Source organism: Propithecus coquereli, unplaced genomic scaffold (genome assembly GCF_000956105.1).
Source record: "Propithecus coquereli isolate 6110/MARCELLA unplaced genomic scaffold, Pcoq_1.0 Scaffold45, whole genome shotgun sequence".
In the NCBI taxonomy this organism is placed as follows: domain Eukaryota; kingdom Metazoa; phylum Chordata; class Mammalia; order Primates; family Indriidae; genus Propithecus; species Propithecus coquereli.
In genome coordinates, this window is record NW_012150285.1 from 672,075 (window position 1) to 696,468 (window position 24,394).

A 24,394-nucleotide genomic window follows, 5' to 3' on the forward strand; every position below is an offset into this window, starting at 1 on the left:
TCAGCCTAGCTCACAGCAACCTCAAACTCCTGGGCTCAAGCGATCCTCCTGCCTCAGCCTCCGAGTCGCTGGGATCACAGGCGCGTGCCACCATGCCCAGCTAATTTTTTCTATTTTTAGTAGAGATGGGGTCTCACTCTTGCCTCAAGCTGCACTCCCACCTCGGCCTCCCATAGTGCTAGGATTATAGGCATGAGCCACTGCGCCCGGCCTTTAAAATCTTAAAGTAGTCAACGTTTTAGAAATAGAGAGATTTCACATGAAAATCCAGGTGGAAGGTCAGTGGCATTCAGTTGGCTTTCCTGCAAGGTGACCGATTAGCTAGAGCCGAGGAGTACCTGCCTTTATGTATGTCACCTGTCTGACCCTTGTTTGGGTTTGTCGCCCCTGTGGTATACCTTGGCTGACTCTGGTTTGTGGTATACTTTGAGGGTCTGATGAGCCTCTAACCCTCACTCCTGCCTCCTGCTGTTTCCCAGTCTAAAAATCAGCACTGACAGCAGATATCAGCCTATAAAAACAGAAAAAAAATTTGGAAGTGTGTTCATCATGAACCTGATATTTACAGATTTTTTTTTTCACTGTTTAAAGTATGTTTATCATGTTCATGGAAAGTGGTTACATTTTCCATTTTCTCTTACCTGCCTTTATTTATTGCTGGGGCAGCAATGTTTGTTTTCATTTCATTGCAGAATGGCCAGGAGACAAACGTATTTTAAGCAAAATACCTTTATCATAAGTAAAGTTTTCTAAAATTTTCATACGGTCTAGACAGAAAATTTTCTGAAGTGGATTGATTCATAAATAGCATTTTGAGAATCAGATCAATGTTTTTATTTTAAGCTATATTATTTTGTTTTAATTTATGTTCAATTAGTACTAAAAGTGAAAAGCAGTTTTATGTGTATGGGTTTACTATATTGTATAAGAATTATAAAATATTTTTCTTCTCTTTTCTCACAAAATTCTGCCAGCGAGTTGAAAATGGTGACTTCAACTGGATTGTTCCAGGAAAATTTTTAGCATTTAGCGGACCACATCCTAAAAGCAAAATTGAAAATGGTAGGTTTTTCTTTCCTTTACCATTCAAAAATTTATTTTAGTTCATCCTCTTTAATTTCTTTATTTCCTCAGATAATCCTTTCCTTTGATAATATTCTCCAAAGAGTATTTGTTACAATTAAAAAAACTGAAAGTAGTAACTAGTGTTTTAAATATTATACTTCCAGTAGGTGGAGCTGTAATCACTGTTTTAGAACTGACACATTTTTAGGTTGCTATAAATAGGATGTTCAAACCAATAAGCAGATTGCTGGAATTCTATCACTGGTTATTAGATTTATTGGCAGTAGAGTCCTACATATCAAGGTATTCTTTGGGGAATACCATGTTGAGTAACGATGATAGCAATAAGTGTCATTTATTGAGTGGTTACTATGTGCTTGCTAGTTACTAGGTAATCACACCATTATTTCCTTTAATGCTCACACAACTCTATGAGATGTAGATACTGTTGTCTCCATTTTTACAGAAGAGTAAGTTGAGGCTTATTAGCAGGGAATTTGTCCAAGGTCACAAAGTTAAGGCAGAACTTGTACTCAACCCAGAACTGGGCTCCTAAACATTGCCACTGCACACTGATATATTTAGTTCTGTTGTGACAACTAGGAACAATTTTCTAGCTGATAGTAATTAAACTACTTATTTACAATATATGGATAGCCGTGGGCATACATATTCAGGAAAAAAAATAAAAGCAAGACTAAAAATAAACCTCTTAAATAAAACATGATCGGCTATGCAAGTTTTCACATCAATACTTATTTTATACTTATACATTTTTTTTTCCATCTGCTAACATTCCCTAGAAGACAAGTAATGATACACATGAAAGATTTAAGAATAATTTATGGAAGTACATACAATTGAAAAAATATTATTTATGAACATAACACTCATTTTTTGCTCTATCTGGTCACAGAGGTGGAACACCAGTGTTCTGAGGGAACCTAATTTGAAACCCCTGGTCTAGATTTATTCTTCTTTTGTCATCATCATCATCATCATCACCAGTTATTTCTTCTGAAATGTAGTTTTGTTGGATATTGTTATTCATGCATTTGGATTTTATAGTTTGTTTGAGTTTACACCAATATGCTTACCATTTCATGCCTGTGACATATCTAACAGGGAACTCTGCTTGAATCATGGTTTTCCTCTGTGGGTGGGCACTCCAGGTCTAGAGAGTTAACAAGAGACCTCTATGGTGAAGCCAGAATTGGATCATCTTATTATAAGAAAAAAAATCTTTTTTGCTCTGGACATTAATTAATTAACCTCTGCCATATTGGGTTGTTGGGAATAACATGCTTGAGAACCTAAGGAAACTGCTTTCTGACAGTGGATCTTTTGAGATAAGATTGATTAAACCTGCTTTCTGTGCAAAATTACCTGACTCAGGCCCAGGAAATCTTAGTAGGGGCATTGTTTCAGTGGTGGCTTTATTGCTGGGTATTTGTTTGGCAAAGTTGAAAGAATTTCGCTATTTGGGATTCCTGTATTTGACCAAGTTTTCTCAAATGGAAGTTGAGAAGTATAATTTAAAAAGTCATTTAAAATGTTTTTATACAGGTAATATATATTTATTCGTAAAAAGAAAAGAAAATGCAGATGAACTGATAAAAGTGACCTATAATTCTATTGAAGTTTACTACTTTTATTAGTTGGTGGTAGGTGATTTTAACTTCTTCCATTGGCTTTTCTGTATTTATTTGTATACATTTTAACTCTCAATGTATATTCACATTTTATATGTGTATGTATACACATACTGAAAAAATTTTTTTAATAGAAATGAGGTCATGATTGCTGTCTTATAGCCAGCTTTTTTCTCTTAACATATCACAGACTTCTTTCCATGGCAGCAAATGTAGATCCACATTATTATTCTCCATGACTGCATTGTATATTGTTCAACCATACGATTGTGCCACAATTTTGTTAATTTATTTTTGAATGAGACCTAAGTTGTTTACAGTTTTTCATTTTTTAAAAACTCTTGTGGTTGGCATACATGTTCATACACCTTTTCGAAGCTCCAGTTTCTTTTCTAAATTCTTAGAAGTAGAATAACTAGTTAAAAGATATGCATATTTTATGTAATCATTCTTCTTCTTTTTTTTTTTTTTGAGACAAAGTCTTACTCTGTTGCCCGGGCTAGAGTGCCATGGCGTCAGCCTAGCTCACAGCAACCTCAAACTCCTGGGCTCAAGCGATCCTTCTGCCTCAGCCTCCCGAGTAGCTGGGACTACAGGCATGCGCCACCATGCCCGGCTAATTTTTTCTATATTTCTTTCTGTTTATAGTAGAGACAGGGTGTAATCATTCTTAATTGTCAAAAATCTTAAAAAATTTTTTTGGTCCCATATTGCAATATGGGGAAAAACTTAGAGCCACCATTTGTTTACCTGCCAGGAGTGGTGCTAAGCCTCGTGTACACACATCATCTGTTTAATAACCAGAACCATCCTCCAGAGTAGGTGGTATTTATTTTATGGAAGAGAAGATGGAGGCTTAGAGGAGTAATAGCTAATAAGTGGCAGTGTATGGATTCAAGCATAGGGTCTATTTGATTCCAGATTCTGTGTTCTTTTTAATTTTATTATAGAGGACATACATGCTCTATAGAAAATTTAAGCAGTAAAGAGTAAAATCTTTAAAAAATTATATAATGAAGAAATAACAACTGATTAGATATTGCTCTTTTTTCTATGCAGATATTGTGCCCTCTCATATTGAGAAAAAAAAGGTCTTGAAAGTGCTACTGCCTCATATTTGTCAGCTTTTGTGATGTCTAGAATAATTTCATTTAAGGCTGCCATCGATAAAATATTGACGTTTTACTGGAATCCTTATTTTAAGATCTGATAATTACTGGAAGCTTCATATTTTTTTGTAAAGGACTTTGTAAATATTTTTGAACTTAAAATAATTTTGCGATGGAATTAATAAATTTGATCCAATTACAGTGAGATCTTGGTCTTGGTATTTTTATTTTATTTTATTTTTTTTTAATGAGTTGAGAAGCCCTGTGTTGCCTGAGGAGGCCAAAAGTCATTTTAGGGGTTTGTTAGTAGTAAAGCAAAGATTTTAAAGGAATTAACAATCAAATAGTTGTTGCTAGGAGGTAGCGAAAGGAAGCCCTAAAATCTTGGGATCTGGGCAGAATGCATTAGAAGAGTCTTAAGTGTGTGTTTGTGGCAACAGGAAACAACCAGCAGTTTCTTTCAGCATCTTGATTCATATTGTTTTGATAGTGGTGAGAAGAGCCCTACTTTTTTTGTTAAATGATTTTGAATTGATAAATGAATGATAACAGAATGAAACGTGTTTTGGATTTCAAATCTTCGGAAGAAAATCTCTCTTAGGGCAGTGTCATCTAACTGTATTGAAACACACGCACCAGACATACACATACAGAGAAAGATAGCTTGCGACTGAGAATCCCAACAATTTGGAATGTCGGCCTGCTCATTTACATGAGCGAAGCTGTGTAAAGAGCCGGTGCAGGTGAAGTCTGGCTCCATCGCTTGCGGGCTGTGTGAGCTTCAGTGAGCTCCACAACTTCTCTGAGCATCAGTTTTCTTGTATTACTGTATCGCAATGGAGGAAATATAATGCACATTGCAGGTATCTAGTGAGAATTAGAAATATTGTATGGACTGCCTTGCACTGTATCCGGCACATATATAATAATAGGTGCTTATTAGATCGCAGATATTATGATTACATTTTTATTATGAACAAACCTAATTAACATTTTGTCTTTCTACATTTGCCTGCTCAATTTGCAGTTTTTATTTTTAATGATGGCTGAATGGACTAGTTACTTGGCTCTGCTGCTCTTTGGTTTCTTAAGATGAGGGCCTGGGAAGAGATGAATTTTAAAGTCTCTTTTAGCTTGAAATTCTATTTCTGTGTTTGATCAGTTCAACTCCCGGGTTCTGCTTGTGCTTCACTGATGCCAGGGCACCATCTAGTGGCCAGATGGAGTAAGGGTCAGATGAACTCTCTGTCAGCTCTGGGTAGGCTGGAGGAGTCCCAGAGAGCAGGGTGCACAGTGCTAAAAACAGTCTCCCACAGATAGCATCCAAATACATTGATAACACCTACAAACAGTCCCTAATTTCCATTTTTTTAAGTTATAACTCATTTGAAACAGTTTTAAGGATTTTTATAAAACCTGCTTACCAACTCTAGGATGTACAGCTCCTAATGTTCATGTCACGTTCTCTTATTTGGAGGCCTAACAAACAGAATCAAATTGAGTCTTACTTGAAATCAGCCCCAGCACAGGTGTCAGAGTCTGACTTCAGGGTTCAAATGCTGGCTGTACTTCTCAAAGCTGTGTGTGCACGGCCAGTTCACTGTCCAGGCATCAGTAAGTGAGTAATTGCAGGGTTTACTGAGATAATCCACTTAGCATAGTGCCTAGCACATAGTAAGTGCTTGATAGATGTTAGGTGCAATCATTGTCATTATTGTTATTATTTTCAATGTCCTGTTGCCATAATCAGACAATTCTGTCCAGCATTCCTTTCTGAAAAGGTGTCCATCATTTCTCTTAATAGTCTTTTTAGGTATATTAGCTATACTGCCATTTATTCCTGGTGGAAATCCATATATGAAAAGAGACATTCTTACAGCCTTGGTTGCAGGGGGGAGGGGATGGACACCAAACCAACCATTAGCACACTGGGTGACCGGTGCCATCATGGAGGTCCAAGGTGTGCTAGGAACACAGAGGCAGATGCTCTCATCAGCCTGCCACACCTAGGGAAGGCTTCCCACGTGTGTTTGTGAGCCCGTCTTCTTCCCATTTCTCACATGATAGAAAAACTATTTTTTTTTTGAGACAGAGTCTCACTTTGTTGCCCTGGCTAGAGTGAGTGCCGTGGCGTCAGCCTAGCTCACAGCAACCTCAAACTCCTGGGCTCAAGCGATCCTCCTGCCTCAGCCTCCTGAGTAGTTGGGACTACAGGCATGTGCCACCATGCCCAGCTAATTTTTTCTATATATTTTTAGCTGTCCAATTAATTTCTTTCTATTTTTGGTAGAGACGGGGTCTCGCTCTTGCTCAGGCTGGTCTCGAACTCCTGAGCTCAAACGATCCGCCCGCCTCGGCCTCCCAGAGAGCTAGGATTACAGGCGTGAGCCACCGTGCCCGGCCGAAAAACTATTATTTCCTCATGCGAACCACAGTCCTTTTCCCCTTTAGGCTATATATCTGTTGCTGGGAAATAATTTGAGCAAATAAACCAACTCAATAAATAAACTTGATTTTTGCAAGTAGAAAAGCATGTGTTTTCTCTACATGTGTGTAAGTTACTCTTTCTGCAGAGAAGACTTTTTAAAATAAGCTCTACATTATGTTTGCTCAAAAGCAAGATGGCCTGTGAAAATCATGTATGTGGATTGTGGATTAGTTAGGCCTGCCTTCCAATTCTGCCTCTATCCCTTGAATGACCTTGGCCAAGTATCCCAGTTGGGGCTTTTGGTTGCAGACAGAAGAAACAACTCTGGTAAATTAAACCAAAAAGCCATTTACTGGAATATGTTGTATAGCTCACAGACTCCAAGAGAAGTCTGGGAATGAGGCTTAGAAAATGAGCAAGATCCAAGGGAGAGAGTACATCAGCAGGGTCTAGGCAAGAATATGGGCTCCACATTAGGTATTTCAAACAGAAGGAATTTAATATAAGTAATTTGTTATGAAGAAGACTAAAGTGTTAAAAGGCAACACCGAAGAAGCCAGAATATTATGGAGAAAACAGGTAGTACCTTTAAGGCTGGGTGGTGGGGGTCAAAAGGGGCAAAGTGGAGTTCCCGAAACCTGAGGGCTCTGAGGAGGAGCCAGATAGCTGGTGCGCTGACCTCTGGGGGGAATGCTGCACAGCTGGTGTTTACGATTGGGGGCTGAGGAGTGGAGAGCATGCCCTTACCTCAGAGGCCAGTGAGCGGGGCGGGAGTGCCAAACTCAGCTGGGAGCTCTGGCTGCTCCAATCTGCTGCTGCTAAAGTGATGCTGCCAGGAGATCAGGAAGAAGTCCCTTCTCCCTCCTCCAGTTGCCCTTTAGCGCCCCCCCATTTTTAGAACCAACAGGAAGCCAACTAGAAATGTAGTCCAGGAAATGTAATATGTATACGGACCCCACTCCAGCATCACAGAGCAGGGTATAAGAGGGTTGGCTTGGAGCTGAGAGAAAATAGGAAATGACCAGCATAACAGGATCCAAGGCAACAGGAAATACAGCCAAGGGCATGGTGCAGAAACTGCCTGGTTCGCTTTCCTAGCTGCTGCTGCTTGCCACCCTTGGAGCCCACCCTTGTGAATGGATTCTGAATAAGATCGGTTCACTCACCTGGCATGCCATGAATCAGTGAACCCTGAATGGGTTACAGATATGGCAAATCAGTATGCTGATGAATTAATCCTCCTAACCCCCAAAGCTGCCAGGCAAGGCCTGCGGTGGCCAAAGCCCCCACTGGTCACCTTGGCTGATTGGCCCAGGCTAGGTCTGTAGCTCAGCTGATTCTGTCACTCCCAGGAATACTCGCAGGATGGTGGGGCCATTAAAAGATAGAATAGGATTAGAAACTGAGCATCTTTTTCCCCCAAAAAGAGAAAATGTACGCAAAAGTTACTCTTTTTGGTTTTTTAATTAAAAATTATTTTTTAATTGACAAATAAAAATTATATATATGGTGTTGTACAACATATTTTGAAATACATATTCATTGTAGAATGGCTAAGTCGAGTTTACATATGCATCACCTCACATACTTACCATTTTTTTGTGTGGTAAGAACACTTAAAATCTACTTTCTTAGTGACTTTCAAGTATATAATACATTGTTATTAACTATAGTCACTATGTTGTACAGTAGATCTCTTAGACTTATTCCTCCTGTCTAACTGAAATTTTGCATCCTTTGACCAACATCTTTCAGACAACCCCCTTTTAGTTTCTTAATCTGTTAAATGAGGTTAGCCATTCTTTATTTAACAGGTTGCTTTGAGAATTACAATAGAAGAGAAATTATATGCAATTGTGCCTTGTACATAGTAGGTGCTTAATAATCATTAATCTCTGTTGTGGGGGTTTGTACTATACATTAAATTAACAGCTGTCAAAAAAGCTTTAACTGGAGTTATTAAGAAAAAGTACTTGTCAAGTGGCAAGTAATGCTCCAGGGGGAGTAAAACCACCAGGAATCACTGGAGGTCTCCTACTGCTTCAAGAATGCCTTTGTTTGGGGGGTGGAAAGGAGTATGCTCCCAGGATTTGAATCCTAGAGATTGAGGTTTTGAACTTTAATGAGCTATTTCCAGTACTTAGGGAAGTTTTTTTTTAAACCTCCTGTGGTGTTTGCAGTTATGCCTTTACAAGCTTGCTATGACCTTTTACTCTTGCATGAACCATGCTCTCCTCCTGAGCTCTGTTGAGATTTATGCACTTTATTCTTGAGGGTTTTGTGTTTCCGGTTATGGAAGATGAAATGCATGACTTTTGCTTACTGCTCCTTCCTTCCTTTAGGTTATCCTCTTCACGCCCCTGAAGCCTACTTCCCTTATTTCAAAAAGCATAACGTGACTGCAATCGTGAGGCTGAACAAAAAGATTTACGAGGCCAAGCGCTTCACAGACGCTGGCTTCGAGCACTATGACCTCTTCTTCATAGACGGCAGCACACCCAGCGACAACATCGTGCGAAGGTTCCTGAACATCTGTGAGAACACAGAAGGGGCGATCGCGGTTCACTGCAAAGGTGCGTACGAGGGCCCGGTGGTAGCTGTGCTTGTGGGAGGGGGTGAACCCCCAAACAGCAAATAACATAAAACAAAACTAGTCAGTGCCTTAGAAAACAATGAAGTTTTTTATTTCAGAAAACTGGACTGGCACACAAACCCATTTTAATAACTCCTTCCTAGTAAGGACTGCGTGGGTGTGGACCACTGGCGGTGGTGTGGCTTTGCTGACGAGATGCTTTCTGACCTTACTAACTTTGTACGCCCACGCTCATGGACACCATGTGCCAAGATAAGGGGAAAACAAAAGCAGCGTCCTTGGGTTGGCAGGAACACCTTTAAATAGGTAAAACTGTCAAGAGCATGGGTTGCCAGTTGCCCTTGCTCTGTGTCTTTCAGAATCGCTCATCTCCTCTCCATCCTCTGGCACCCAGGGGACAGGTGGTGCTTCTCCTTTATGACCCAGCTATCGGGACCCCCATTCCCGTCTCTGCCCTCCCCTGCCCTGCCCGTCTTCTGCCGCCTGGAGCAGAGTGTCTTCCTCGCCTGTTGCTAGGGGCAGTGGCTTACTTGCTGCTGGTGTGGTCCTGCCTCTTGGGAGGAACCGAAAGACTTGGTTATGCAGATGAACTTCCGGTTTCGGGGTGGATGCTTCAGGGCAGGAGTAACTCGGAGTGTAGAAGCAGTAGGACTGCCAGAGCGGGCAAATGCAAACACAGGCTGCCTAGTTAAATTTCAATGTTAGGTAAATAAGGGATACTTTTTAAAGTATTAAGTATGTCCCAAATAGTGCAGGGAACATACATTCTACTTTACCTGGCAACGCTGTGTCAGCTACTCAGAAAATATGAAATGACATTTGCCTTAGGCCTAGTTGTTAGGTTCTGAGGTGGCTCAAGTTCCATTCCATTCCATTCCCGATTTTTCAGTAGGGTGGAAGTTACTTTACTGGAGTCTTTGATTTCAGTGTGAGAAATCACCGTGGCCACCCTGGGACGGAGCCTCGAGTTCCTCAGGCGCAGCTTTCCACCGTGCCGCTGGGTGGTGCTGTTGTCGCGGTTTCGTGTCCGGGAGCCGGATTCCGTCTTGTTTTGCGCCAACGGTCTAGTAGGTGCTGGGGATGGCGCTGCTCTCGCTGACTTACTCAGACGCGTGTGGCTTTGGTTCCGACAGAAATTGAAACACCGCTTTGTAGGCCCTTGTTTCTATGGCTAAGCTTTGAGTAGGTGGAGGCACTTTGCCGAACGTGCGAGCGGAGACGGGAAGCCGCGGCTTCCCAGAGACCCGGAGAGAGCCTGCTGGCCCACGTGGCCGGAAGTGGGCGAGGGCCCCCCGTCGGGCCGCAGCCGCGCCGCTCGCTGTCCCTTCGCGCTCGCGTTTCCGGGCGGCGGGCCCGGCCTCGCGCGCCTCGCTGGCCTGGGCGCTGCTCCGCCGGAGGCGTCTCATGCGCACGCATTCGTAGGCGCTGCTTTCAGGTGTCCTAGGAGTGATTCGTTTACATCCTAAGTTCGCCTTCCCATTTCGTGTCAGAGATTGCCCAGGTATAAGAAAAAGCCTGCATTTCACATACTTTTAAACATCGAACCCGAGAGCTAATGGGAATACGGCTGCTACGCACGTTTAGTAGGAGATAGTCGTATCTTCTCTTCTAGAGTTTCGTTTTGTGTCATAAAAAGCAGCGTTTTTCCTGAGATTAATTTGGCTTTATTTCCTAGTCAATAAATGTTACGATTACCAGGTCATATAGTTTATCCATGGATTAACCATCCATATGTTGGATTGACAAAGGGCGAAGAAATCCAAAGATTTTGTAAAACTTAGCATCTTTCTCAGTTGTATTCCTCCCCTTAGAGACTCTGTGAAAATAAAATTCTCTAGTGTTAAACATTCTTTTTATAGATATTCTCTGTATATTCTTGGCCTGTGAATCTTTACCTTGGAAGAAACATATATATTTATTTTATATCGTAGAGGTTTTAATATCTTTATTGAAAATCAGAACCTTTAACACTGAGGTCAGTTCTTACATAGGAAGGTCACATTTACATGTGGTGACATCTTTTTGAGAGTGTTATTTCATTTGTTTCCACTTGTACACACATGTAGGGTTCTTTTATAAGGATTATACCTTCGGTTTAATTACAGCTGTATTGCCTTTCTTAGCATACTTACCTGCTATAGGCCTGCTAATTATTTTGACATCTGCCCTAATTAAGTCAGTTTAATTTTCTGGGAATTCAAGCAGCACTCAGCATTTTAATTGAACTAAAAAGAGGAAGGAGAGAGAATCTTATTGTATGTCAAATGAACTTGGGTAGCTGCTGAAAAGAGCATGAATGTGTCATGCCTCAACATAAGGTATTTTATAAAGAGATAAACTAGAAATGAATTTGCTGGGAATGTGTGAAACCTGACAACGATTCAATACCTGCCTTTCACTTCATGGCTGATAAAAGAGCTGTGAATTCTTGAAATTTTCTACCATAAATAATGATCTAAAATACAGCAACATTGTGATGCTTCAGGATGTGATTATTGATGTTCTATAGGGATTTCAGAAAATGCCTGGAACTGTAAAGCAATTGGTGTTTGACTTGGTATAAATAGAGTACTTTTTAACATCTTGTCATGCTGTGCCAGGGAGCCCTTTAATTACAAATGCTTTAAAAATTTTGTTAAAGTTTTTATAGAAACTTAGTGAAATGTTCCTATTCTGTTCAATTGTGGTAAGAGCTCCTAACTATTGAATGCTAAGTACGTTCTTTTTATAGATCTAAATTATAGACTCCTTTTAAAAGGGGGAAGCAACTTTAGTTTCAGAGAAATTTGAAAATTTTCTGCACCTCCTTTTTGGTTGTGCGTATAACTAGGAGGCTGCGTGAGGGAGGCAGACAGCTCCTTGCGCAAGGAGGGAGCAGTGAGAGACTGTGGTCTACATCACGAAGGCCGTTGTCTCCCCAGAGACCCAACTCAGTGACTTGAAGGAGGGACTCTGGAAACCACCTGGGCCCTGGCTCCTCTTCCAGGATGTTCAGCTGTGTGTTACCTACATGGTTTACCTATAGTTTTGCCGGGTATCTGGGGAATTAACAAACAGAAACAGAAAGGCCAATGACTCTTTACTCTGGCTATTAAAGGAAGAATCCACTGAGACTGTAATTGAACCTCTCTCTTTTCGAAAGAATGTTGATGTTTGTTGATGTTTCACTTCAGGTGAAAACAGTACACACACACTCCCCTCATCTAATAAAACAGTGTATACTTCTTAAAAAGGAAGGATTACTGGGAAGGAAATGTCAGGAATCTGTAGACATGAACTTAATTGTCATTTCATTTGCATTTTTATATGTATTGTTAACCCAAGCAATATTGCCCCCAAGGAAGCAAAATTGTTTTTTGGGGGATGAAAACCTTTTTCTGTATAAAGCACAGACTTACATCCAGTATATAAACAGATAAGCAGTATATATCTGCGGCAGTAAAATTTCATGGAGGACAATTAAGAAAAAAAATATCTTAAGAGGCTCCTGGGGGAACAATAATGTAAAAAAGATTGAGGAATACCGATTCAAAGATGTACGTTTTCACATTTAAAAATTTCTGAAATTAAGATGGATCTTAAAATTGATAGCATGTCATAGTTCAATTTCTTACTTAGTAGAACTTAAATAGTGGTATATGTTACACCATTAGACAACATGACGGTGTCTTAAATTGGCTCAAATACTGTGTGTTTCAAAGTACTGGGGAGATCAGAGAAGATTCCCTTTATTATTTGACCAAAGAAAGCTGAAAAAAAGGACCCCTCAAAAGTAGAATATTCTTAAACATATCAAAAATAAAGTCATCAACTTTGCCCTATTTCCTTTTCTTTTAAATATATATATTTTAAAAATAATAAAAATATTTTTTACATTTTTTCCCTCTATTTCCTTTTCTAACAAAATGTTTTCATTGGTGAAATTGGCATTGTCCCAGATCCCTAGGTCAGAAATGTGAGTCATCTTTAACTTTCCCTGTGACCCGTCCTAATGGATTTCTAATGCAGCTCTTTCTCCTTATCACCGCAGCCCACCCTCATCCCACACGCCTTTCCTACCCTCCTCCCGGCTCCTTTCAGCCACCCTTGCTCTCCCATCCCTGCTTCCGGCTCTCATCTCTGGCCTTTCCTATACAGCTGGTATGCTGCCGCCAGACCCACGTGCTTTCATCATGTCACTTTCTTGCCTCCAAATCTATGACAGCTTCATTCTGTCCTTTCCACTGTTTAAAGAAAAATACAGATTTTTACAAGATAGCAGTTTATGTTTGTTAGCTATTGATAATATTATTGCACTTGAATCCAGTGTAATTTCTGATTTGATTTCAGTGTTTTTGTGGGTGTATTTGTTGTACTTTGTATTTTTATTCTGTTTCCCTCTCTTACAGCTGGTCTTGGAAGAACAGGGACATTGATAGCCTGTTATGTCATGAAACACTACAGGTTTACACATGCTGAAATAATTGCATGGATCAGAATATGCCGGCCGGGCTCCATCATAGGACCCCAGCAGCACTTCCTGGAAGAGTAAGTCTGTTGTCTCCATTAGCACATTACATCCTGTTCCTCATGCTTTCTACTGCTGTTCCCTGGGTTGTGGACCCTGGCAAGCCTGTGGTTATAAAATGGCTGCATTGTTAGAGAAGTACGTGCCTTGAATAGAATATTGTTGATTTGACAGCTAATGCATTCTAACTTTGTACCTTTTATATCTCTTAGATCAGGTGAGAGTGAGAAGAAAATCACAGAGCCATCTCTGCCTACCCTTTTTCTGTCATTTTCTATGTGTGATCTGGCTACAGTGCAATTTTCTTATGTCATCCCACCTGGCACTTTTCATTCTTTTCTTTTGTTTGCATTTCTAAAAGCAGAATGGAAAAAAAACACAACTAAGGTCAGTCAGTGATTTTGGTAAGATTGCTGCTCTCCTGACAACTAACTGAGCTGCTAATGCAGCTAGAACTTGGTAATGCACCCAAGAAGTTACCAGGGAAGGAAAAAGAAGAGAACTGGCCCTGCCACTAACTAGCTTTTTGACCATTATTTAGAAGAACACTTATAAATTCATCCATTCACTCATTCATTCATTTACATACTCATCCATTCATTACCTTTCTGTCTCATCTCCAGTCCATGATATGGAGAGATTTAACCCATAAGGACACAGTCCTTTCTGGTCCTTCTGCTTTCTCCTTAAGCTGTTAGAACTTATTATCAATTTACTCATTAATAAAACTAGCACTAGTTGATACAGGTTCAGCTCTAAAATGTTATCAATTAGTGATATACTGAAACTTCTATTTTTTTCTTTTTAGCTGAGATGGCTCTATTTTGATTAGAATTATTTTCCATATAATTATTCCTTTCCAATTTAAATCATTTTAAGTTAGTAAGAAACAATGATCATGAGTTTCTATGAAATTCCTGTGAGATGCAAATAAAATAATTCTGTTATTTTAGAGCTTTATTCTTGATCAGATTCTTAGCCAGTGGTTTCCTCTATTTTGCATTTTGTATGCCAGTTGCATGGCGCTTTGCGCTGTGTACCTTCCAGATCCTTGTTTTACTAATTGCTTACTAAAGTTGGATAAATGGCCTTAAGGTTAAAAAACAAACTGCTTCTAAGCCTAGTTCTTCAAGCCATTTAATCAACCTCTTAAAATTATTGCTTGGAAGAGTGTTCACTCAATAGTTATCCCTTGAATATTCACCTTGTACCAGGCACTCTGCTAGGTGCAGCTCACAAGGTGAGGAGATGAAGCAGAGAATAGCGCGGTCACTTAGTTTTCTCAGGGTGTCAGATACCACAACCCACCCACTTCATGCCTGTGCATTCCTTCCTACCTCCCTCCTGTGCCCCTTCTCTCTGCTGTATCTCAGAATAATACAGAGGAAATTAGGGTTATGAGGCAAAGGCACGCTAGGTTGAAGAAAGGTCTTTAAATTTATAGATACTTAAGCTATAAAATTTAGGAAATTTCCTTAGGTGTGAGCCAATACCATAGTTTTCCAAGTATTTGTCTCAGATGTAGGAATGACTTACTTGTATAACCACTGGAGTAAAATAAATCGTAATGCTTAGATTAGAACCTTCCCGAAAGCATTTTTTTGTTCAGTTGTTTAGGCACTATGCCGTTTATATTTTGCCATATAGAGCGTGTGTGGAAAAATTCCTGTGCTGCTCATGGGCTTTCCTGGGCTTTATTAGATCACCTCCTTCAGGGTAATGGTCTATGGCCCATTCTGCTTTATGCCTCCGAATGGCACCAGAGGTATTAATACTATTTTGCTTCACGTGGTGGTGTTCCTTTGTTCCCTCCTCCTCTCTGCCCTCTCCTCTCATGTTTTTCCCTTCCAAGCCTGTGTCTTTATGTACCCCATAGCAGAAGGCATTGCTTAGTGCATTGGTGACACCATTCATCCAACAGATATTTGTTGGGTGTGCTATGAAAAGTGTGATAGAAACCAAGGAGGGGGTGGGAGAGCTCTTTGGACTGAGTGGTCAAGGAGGACTTCTCTAAGAAGAGTTGAGACGTAAAGGACAAGAAGGAGCCAGTGCTGTCAAAACCTGAATTGTGTCCCATGCAGGGGACACATGAAGGTCCTGAAATGGCAACAAATTTACCATTTTAAAGCCCAGAAAGAAGACTAATGCGGATGGAATACAGGCCAGGAGTGGGTGGCTTGAGAGGTAGGCTCAGTGAATTTTCACAAAGCCAATATACCACGTAATAGAACATTACCAGCACCTGGAAGCCCCTCCTTTGTCTTCTTCCATGCAGTACTGAGTTCTTCCACCAAAGTAACCATTATTCTGACTTCTGACACCATAGATGAGTTTGCTTGTTTTTGAACCTTATATAAATGGAACCATGCAGTATATATGTCTAGCTTCTTTTACCTCACCTTATCTTTGCTGCTGTGTATAGAAATAGCTCGTTCATTTTCATTGCTGTGTAACATTCCATTGTTCAACTATATGACATTTTAGTTCTGCTGTTGGTGGGTATTTAGGTTGTTTCCAGTTTTCGGCTGTTTCTTATCTTTTGGTACACTTATCTGTTAGAGGTATACCTTGAGTGAAACAGTGGGTAGGTGTGCATTCAGCGTTAGCAGGTACAATTAAAAAGTTTTCCAAAGTAGGTACACCTGTGTATGTTCTCATCAGAACTGGTTTATCAGTCTTTTAAATTCAAGCCATTAGATTTTTTTGGTAATGATAATTTGCTTTGTAGTTTTAATTTGCTTTTTCCCTGATGGCTAATGAGGTTGAATAGCTTTTCATTTATTTATTGGCCATTTGCATATTCTCTTTTATGAAGTATCTTTTCATGTTTCTTGCATATTTTTCTATCAAATTGTCTTTTTATTGCTGATTCGTAGACATCTAAATATTCTGAATGTAAGTACAGTGTCTATTATATGTACTGCAAATACATTCTTTTGCTCTTGTGGTTTGCATTTTCACTCTCTTAGTAGTGTCTTTTGGAACAGAATTTTACAATTTCACTGCAGTCCAATTTCATTAATCTTTCTCTTACAGGTAATGCTTTCTGTGTACTACCTAGGGTATCACTGTCAACTCCAAAGTATGAATATATTGTTTTATGTTATATTCCAGAAGCTTTATTGATTTTTCTATCACATTTAGATCAATAATTCATCAGGAATTACTTTAAAAAAATATATTGTGAGATAGGAGCCAAGGTTCTTCCCCCGCCCCCAGTGTGGGTATCCAGTCGACGCAGCAGAATTTATTGAAAAGACCGTTTCCCATTGCTCTAAAGTGTTACCTTTATCATAAATCAAGTGTATGTATATGTGTGAGTTTGTTTCTAGACTCTGTATTCCATTCTGCTGGTTAATTTGTCTGTCTTGACACCAATACTTCAATGTCATAATTGCAGTTCTAAACTAAGTCACTATCTGGGAGTTTAAATCCTTCAGCTTTGATCTTATTTAAGAAAATCTTCATCCCTTTATTTATTTCTGTGTAAAGATGTTGCATATTTTTACTTGAAGTTATTGGACGCATTATATTAACAAATGGTATAATCTTTTAGGTTTTATTTTCTGATCGTTTGAGGCTGCTATATAGAATTCATTTCCTGCCCCAACGGTTTCTAGCCATCTCTCCTGGAAGGTTTGTTTCACACGCTTTTCTCTAACCATTCTAAATACAACCTCATACCTTCTCCTAAGCTGCGTGTTATGCCAAAAATGGTTTTTTTTTTGCCCTTCTTATGTTGCTCTTGCTAGTTGATAAAAGCCTATGTTTCTGTTACATGTAAACCATTTAGAAGAGAAGGACAGAGTTGATCCCTGGTCCACCCTTCTTTCAACATGCATCCCTAAGTTCCTAATGAAACACCTTTTAAACAGTTATTTCCCATCTTAACCTTTGCTTTTTTAATTGTCTGTAGGTTTCAGGTTTTTCTTAGTGGTCTTTAATGTACCTGACCCTGTTCATATCACTCTTGCCTACCTTTGAGAGAGTCTCACAGGTGGCAGGAATCCCTGCTTTCCTCCCTTCCTCCCTCCTCCTTTTCTTCCTTCCTTCCACAAATATTTGTTGAAAGCCACTGTGTGTTAGGTAGTGTTCTAAGCACTTGAGAAGTTGCAGTAAAAGTAAAAAATTAATTTCTGACCCATGGAACTCACATGTGAGAGAGAGAGCGAGAGCGAGAGCGAGAGAGAGAGAGAGAGAGAGAGAGAGAGAAGAGAAAAGAGAAAGTATTAATAGAAATGAATAAATTTTATAGTTTCTCTGATGATGACAGGTATTATGCAGAGAAATAAAATAAAGCAGAGAAGCATAAGGGGTGGAGGAGAAGGCAGTTTTAAATATGTGGTGCTGAGGGGGCTTATTGAAAAGGCATTTGAGGAAAGATCTTGTAGAAGTGAGAGTAAATCATGTGGGTAATTTAAAAAAAATTTTCTGATTATTTTTTCCTTCTTTTACTAACAAATAAAAATTGTATACATTTATTGTGTATAACATGATGTTCTGAAATATATATATATAGTGGAATGGCTAAATCAAGCTAATTAACGTATGTATTACCTCACATACTTATTTTTTGTGTGTGAAATGCTTAAGATCTACTCTTAACAATTTTCAAGTATACATTATTAACTATAGTCATCACGATGTACAATAAATCTCCTGAACTTATTTCTACTGCCTAAGAGAAATTTTGTATTCTTTGACCAACGTCTCAATTCAACCCCATCCGCCTGCCTCCCCCAGCCTCTGGTAATCACCATTCTACTCTCTACTTCTATGAGACCGACTTTTTCAGATTCGACATGTAAGTGAGATTGTGTGGTATTTGTCTTTCTGTGCCTGGCTTATTTCATTCACTTAGCGTAATGTCCTCCAGTTCATCCATGCTGTTGCAAATGACCAGATTGCCTTTTGATAAAGGCTGGATTAGTATTCCGTTGTGTATGTATACCACATTTTATTTGTCTTTGTTCTTTTCTGTTTGTCCACTGAAAGACACTTCGGTTGATTCCGTATCTTGGCTCTTGCGAACAGTGCTGCAGTGAGCATGGGGGTGCAGATGCGTCTTTGACATAGTGATTTTGTTCCTTTTGGATATGTACTCAGTAGTGGCATTGCTGGATCGTATGGTATTTTTTTTTTAATTGATAATTTTTGAGGAACCTCCATACTATTTTCCATGATGGCTGTACTAATTTACATTTTCCACATGGGTAATTTGGAGAAGAAGGTTTCACACTAAGGGAACAACACGTGCTGAAGGTCTGAATGGGAATGTGCTGGAGCCACTGTGGCCCAAGGGGAGAGCAATCGGAGGTGAGGGCCAGCGGGTAAAAGGGGCAGATCACTCAGTCTTGTAGGCTCTTGTGAGGACTTTGGCTTTTCTTTTGGTGAGATGAGAAGTCAGTGGAGAGTTTTTAACAGAGGAGTGATGTGGTGTGATTCACATATATTTTAATTAAAATTTTTATTTTGAGATAATTTTAGATTAACATGCAGTTGTAAGAAATAACACAGAGAGATATGGCATACCCTTTACCCACTCTCTCCAAATGCAACATCTTGCAGAACTATAGTAGAATATCACAACCAGGACATTGACATTGATGCAATCAAGATATAGACCATCTCCATCACTACCAGGATCCCTTGTATTGCCTTTTTATAGCCACACTCACTTCTCTCCCATCCCCATCCCCTCTTTAACTCCTGACAACTGCTAATCTATTCCTCCTTTTTTTATCTTATCATTTCAAGAATGCTATGCAGATGCAGTCCTAGAGAATACAAACTTTGGGCTTGGCATTTCTCACTCACTATAATTCTCTGGAGCTTCATCCTGGTTGTTGCATGTATCAATGGTTTTTTTTTTTATGGCTGAGTAGTATTTCAAAATGTGGATGTTTGTATATAGGTTTTTATGTGAACATAAATTTTCATTTCTCTGGGATAAGTACCTGAGAATGTAATAGCTGGGTCATATGGTACATGTTTAGTTTTTAAGAAACTGTCAAACTATTCTCCAGAATGGCTGTATCATTTTACACTTTTACCAGCAATGTATGAATGATAAAGTTTTTTTTCATATTTGTCAGCATTTAGTCCTATTATTATTTTTTATTTTAACTATTCTGATAATGATATCTTATTGTGGTTTTAATTTGCATTTCCCCCAAAAGTAATAATGCAGAACAACTTTTCATGTACTTATTCACCATTTGGATATCATTTTGCAGGAGTTTCTGTTCAAATTGTTCACCATTTTTTATTGAGTTGTTTTCTTACTATTGAGTTTTGAGAGTTCTTTATATATTCTAGTACTAGTCCTTTGCCTGATAAATGTTTTGCAATTTTTTTCAGTCTATAAATTGTGTTTTCGTCTTCTTAACAGGGTCTTTTGCAGAACAAAAGTTTTAAATTTTGATGAATTCCAATTTATCAGTTTTTCCTTTTTTAGATCATGTTTTTAATATTGTCTAAGACTCTTCACTTAGCCCTAGATCCCAGTGATTTCTTATATTTTTATTGTAAAAAGTTTATAGTTTATGTTTACATTTAAGTCTGTGATGGATTTTGCTTTTTTTTTTTTTGTGAGATTTGGGTCAATGAATTTTTTTGGGCTATGAATATCCAGTTACTTCAGAACCATTTATTGAAAAGGCAATCTTGTCTCTATTGAATTGCCTTTATGGCATGATCAAAAATACATTGGGTATATTTGTGTGTATGTATTTCTTTGTTCTCTATTCTGTTCCATTGATCTATGTGTCTCTCCTTTCTGCAATTCCACATTCTCTTGATTTCTGAACCTGTGTGGTGAGCTTTAATGTCACAAAAGTGATTCCTTCCATGTTCTCCTTTTTTAACAAATTTGTCTTAGCAATGCCACTTCCTTTCCCTTTTGATGTAAGTTTTAGAATAATTTTGTCTATATCTACAGTCTTGCTGGGATTTTGACAGAAAATGTGTTAAACCCCTGTAGCAGTTTGGGGGGAATTGACATCTTTACTGTTGCTGAGTCTTCTTATTTATAAACACAGTGTTTCTCCATTTATTTAGATCTTTGATTTTTTTTGTCAGCATTGTGTAGTTTTCTGGATATAAGTCCCTTTTTTTATTAGATTTATACTTAAGTACTTAATTTTTTTGAGTGATTATAAATAGTATTTATATTTTTAATTTTGATGTCCACATGTTCATTGATAGTATATATAAATACAATTGACTTTTCTATGCTTACTTTGTATCCTGAAACCTAGGAGTTTTGTGTATGTGTGTGTGTGTGCACGCGCATGCACACATCTGTGAATTCTTGGAAATTGCTGTGTATATAATTATGTCATCCACAAATAGTACAGTTTTATTTCATTTCCAATCTGTATGCATTTTATTTCCTTTTCTTCCCTTTTTGCACAGGCTAAAACTTCCAGCACTGTGGTGAATAAGAGTGATGAGAACACACATCCTTGTCTTGCTTCCAATCTGGGGGGGAAAGCATCCAGGCATTCACTGTTAATTATAATGCTAATTTGAGGTTTTCTGTAGATGTTCCTTAGGAGGTTGAGGAAGTTCATTTATATTTCTATTTTTCTGAGAGTTCTTATCATGAATATATGTTGAATCTTGTCAAATGCTTTTTTTGTATTGATTGATACGATCATGTGATTTTCTGTTAACATGGTGGATACATTGATTGTTTTTCATGTATTGAATTAACCTCATATCTCTGGAATAAAACTTATTTGGTTATGGTGTGTAATTCTTTTTATGTATTGCTGAATTCTGTTTGCTAATATTTTGTCAAACATTTTTTATGTCTATATTCATAAATGATATTGGTTTGTAGTTTTTATTTTTATTTTTTTTTTGAGACAGAGTCTTACTTCTGTTGCCCAGGCTAGAGTGCTGTGGGCATCAGCCTAGCTCACAGCAACCTCAAACGCCTGGCTCAAGTGATCCTTCTGCCTTAGCCTCCCAGGTAGCTGGAACTACAGACATGTGCCACCACGGCCAGCTAATTTTTTCTAAATATTTTCAGATGTTTGGCTAATTTCTTTCTATTTTTAGTAGGGATGGGATCTTGCTCTTGCTCACGCTGGTCTCGAACTCCTGACCTCAAGCAGTCCTCCCACCTCGGCCCCCAGAATGCTAAGATTACAGGCCTGAGCCACTGCGCCCAGCCGGTTTGTAGTTTTTTGGTACTGTTTTTGCCTGGTTTTTGTGTCAGAGTAATACTACCTTCATAAAATGAATTGGGAGTTGTTCTCTCTTCTATTTTCTGGAAGATTGTGTAGAACCAGTGTTAATTCTTTAAATAATTGGTAGACTTCTCCAGTGAAACCCTTTGTGCTTGAGGATTTCTTTTTTGGGAGTTTTAAAATTATAAATGTACTTTCCTTCATAGATATAGGGCTGTGTAAACATTCTACTTCATATTGGGTGAGTTATAGCAGTTTGTATTAATATTTTTTAAGAACTTAGCCCATTTGATCTAAATTGCCAAATTTATTCCTTTATGTTTACAGGGTCTATAGTGATATTCTTGACTTCATTTCTGATATTAGTAATTTGTGTCTTTTCTCTTTTTTTGTCAGTATTGCTAGAAGTTTGTCAGTTTTATTGATCTTTTCAAAGAACCAGCTCTTTGTTTCATTGATTTTCTCTCTAAATTTTTTGTTTGTTTTAAATTTGATTTATTTATATTTTTATATTTATTATTTCCTTCTGCTTGCTTTGAGTTTATTTTGCTTTTCTTTTTCTAGGATCTTGAGGTGGGAGCTTAGATTATTGATTTGAGACTTTCCAATTCTATTCTAATGTACGCATTTAGTGCTACACATTTCACTCTCTTAGCCTTGCTCCACAAATTTTGATTTCACTGTATTTTGATTTTCATTCAGTTCAGTTTTTTTTTAAATTTCCCTGAGACAACTTCTTTGACCCATGGATTTTTTTTTTTTTTTAATTTCCCTGAGACAATTTCTTTGACCCATGGATTATTTTGAAGTGTGGTATTTAGTTTCCAAGTGTTTAGAGATTTTCGTGTTATCTTTGTTGATTTTTAGTTTGATTCCATTGTGGTTAGAGAACATACACTCTATAATTTCAGTTATTTTAAATTTGTTGAAGTTCGTTTTATGGCCTAAGAGATGGTCTATCTTGGTATATGTCCCATGGGCACTTGAAAAGAATGTATATTCTCCTGTTATTGGGTGGAATGTTGTATAAATATTGATTTGCTTCTGTTGGTTGATGGTGGTGTTGAGTTGTTGAATCCTTGATGATATTCTGTCTAATTGTTCTGTCAGTTATTAAGAGGGGTTTTGTAGTCTCCAACTGTAATTGTGAATTTGTCTATTTCTCGTTTCGATTCTATCAGGTTTTGCTTCATATATTTTATAGCTCTGCTATTTGGTGCATATATGTAGGATTGCTATGTCTTCTTGGTGGATTAACCCTTTTATTGTTATATTGTGTATCTCTCTATCCCTGGTCATTTTCATTGCTCTGAGATCTACTTTCTTTGTTGTTACTCTAACTAGTCCTGTTTTTCCTTGATTAATGTTTGCATAGTATTTCTTTTTATATCTTTGGATTTTCAATTTGCCTATATCATTATCTTTATAGACAGCATATAGTTGGGGCATAGTTTTAAATCCACTCACTCAATTTCTATTTTTTAATTGGTATATTGAGATCATTACATTTAATGTAATTATTGATATGTTGGGGCTTAATTCTGCCATTTTATTTTTTTGTTTTCTGTTTATTCTCTGTTTTTTTCCTGTCTTCCTGTGTGTTACTTGAACATTTTCTAGAATTCCATTTTAATATATCAATAGTGATTTTGAACATATCTCTTTGTTCGTGTGTTTTGTATATAACTTATCAGAGTTTAAAATACTGTCATTTTACCAATTCGAGTAAAATATAAAACCTTACTTCCCTTTATATCCCTTTACCCTCCCCATTTATAATGTAATTGTCCTAAATATTTCGTTAATGAATATTTAGAACCACAACGTTAAAATTTTTGCCTCAACCATCAAACATCATTTAGACAGTTAAAAGGAGAAGAAAAAGTCTATTTTATTTACCTATATTATGGTATACTGTAATCTTTTTTCCTTCCTAGTATTCCAAGGTTCCTTCTCTTACCATTTCTTTTGTTTAGAGAACTTCCTTTAGTGATTCTTTCATAGTAGATTTGCTGGCAACAAATTCTTTCCGTTTCTTTAATCTAAGAGTGTCTTATTTTTTTTTTTTTGAGACAGAGTCACTCTGTTGCCGGAGTAGAGTGCCGTGGCGTCAGCCTAGCTCACAGCAACCTCAAACTCCTGGGCTCGAGCAATCCTACTGCCTCAGCCTCCCGAGTAGCTGGGACTACAGACATGAGCCACCATGCCTGGCTAATTTTTTCTATATAGATTTTTAGTTGTCCATATAATTTCTTTCTATTTTTTTTAGTAGAGACAGGGTCTCACTCTTGCTCAGGCTGGTCTAAGAGTGTCTTGATTTCCTCTTAGTTCTTGAAGGATATTTTTGCTGGATTCCCATGAGTTGACAGTTCTGTTCTTTCATCATTTAGAAATCTTTGTGTCACTTCCTTCTGTCCTCCCTGGTTTCTGATGAGAAATCTCTGCTGTTGAAAGTTTTACGCCCATAGGTATGGAGTCATTTCTTTCTCATTGCTTTCAAGGTTTTTTTCTTTGTGTTTAGTTTTTAGTATTTTGGCTATGTGAGTCTTGGTGTGGATTTCTTTGGGATTACTGTTTTTTGAGGTTTGCACAGCTTCTTGAATGTTTAGATGTATGTCTTGTCAAAATTTGGAAGGTTTTCAACTATTATTTCTTTGAATACTTTTTAGCCCTGTCCTCTTTCTCCTCTCCTTCCGGAACTCTGTTAATTTGAATGTTAGATCTTTTGTTATAATCCCACGTGTCCCTGAGGCTGTGTTCATCATTTTATTTTCAACGTATTGTCTCTTTGTTATTTAGATTGGGTAATTTCTATTGTTCTATTTTCTAGTTCACTGATTCT

The 24,394-nt window shown here is 38.1% G+C and overlaps 1 protein-coding gene across 2 annotated transcripts in view; it reads left to right on the forward strand.

Moving 5' to 3' along the window:
- CDC14A (cell division cycle 14A) overlaps window positions 1-24,394 on the forward strand; it is a 160,804-nt gene that overhangs the window by 91,526 nt on the left and 44,884 nt on the right. For both annotated transcript variants that reach the window (XM_012654860.1, XM_012654859.1), the window contains exons 8-10: window positions 975-1,062; window positions 8,597-8,827; window positions 13,236-13,374. In XM_012654860.1, the coding sequence (XP_012510314.1) occupies window positions 975-1,062; window positions 8,597-8,827; window positions 13,236-13,374 (458 nt within the window). The remainder of the gene's footprint in view (window positions 1-974; window positions 1,063-8,596; window positions 8,828-13,235; window positions 13,375-24,394) is intronic.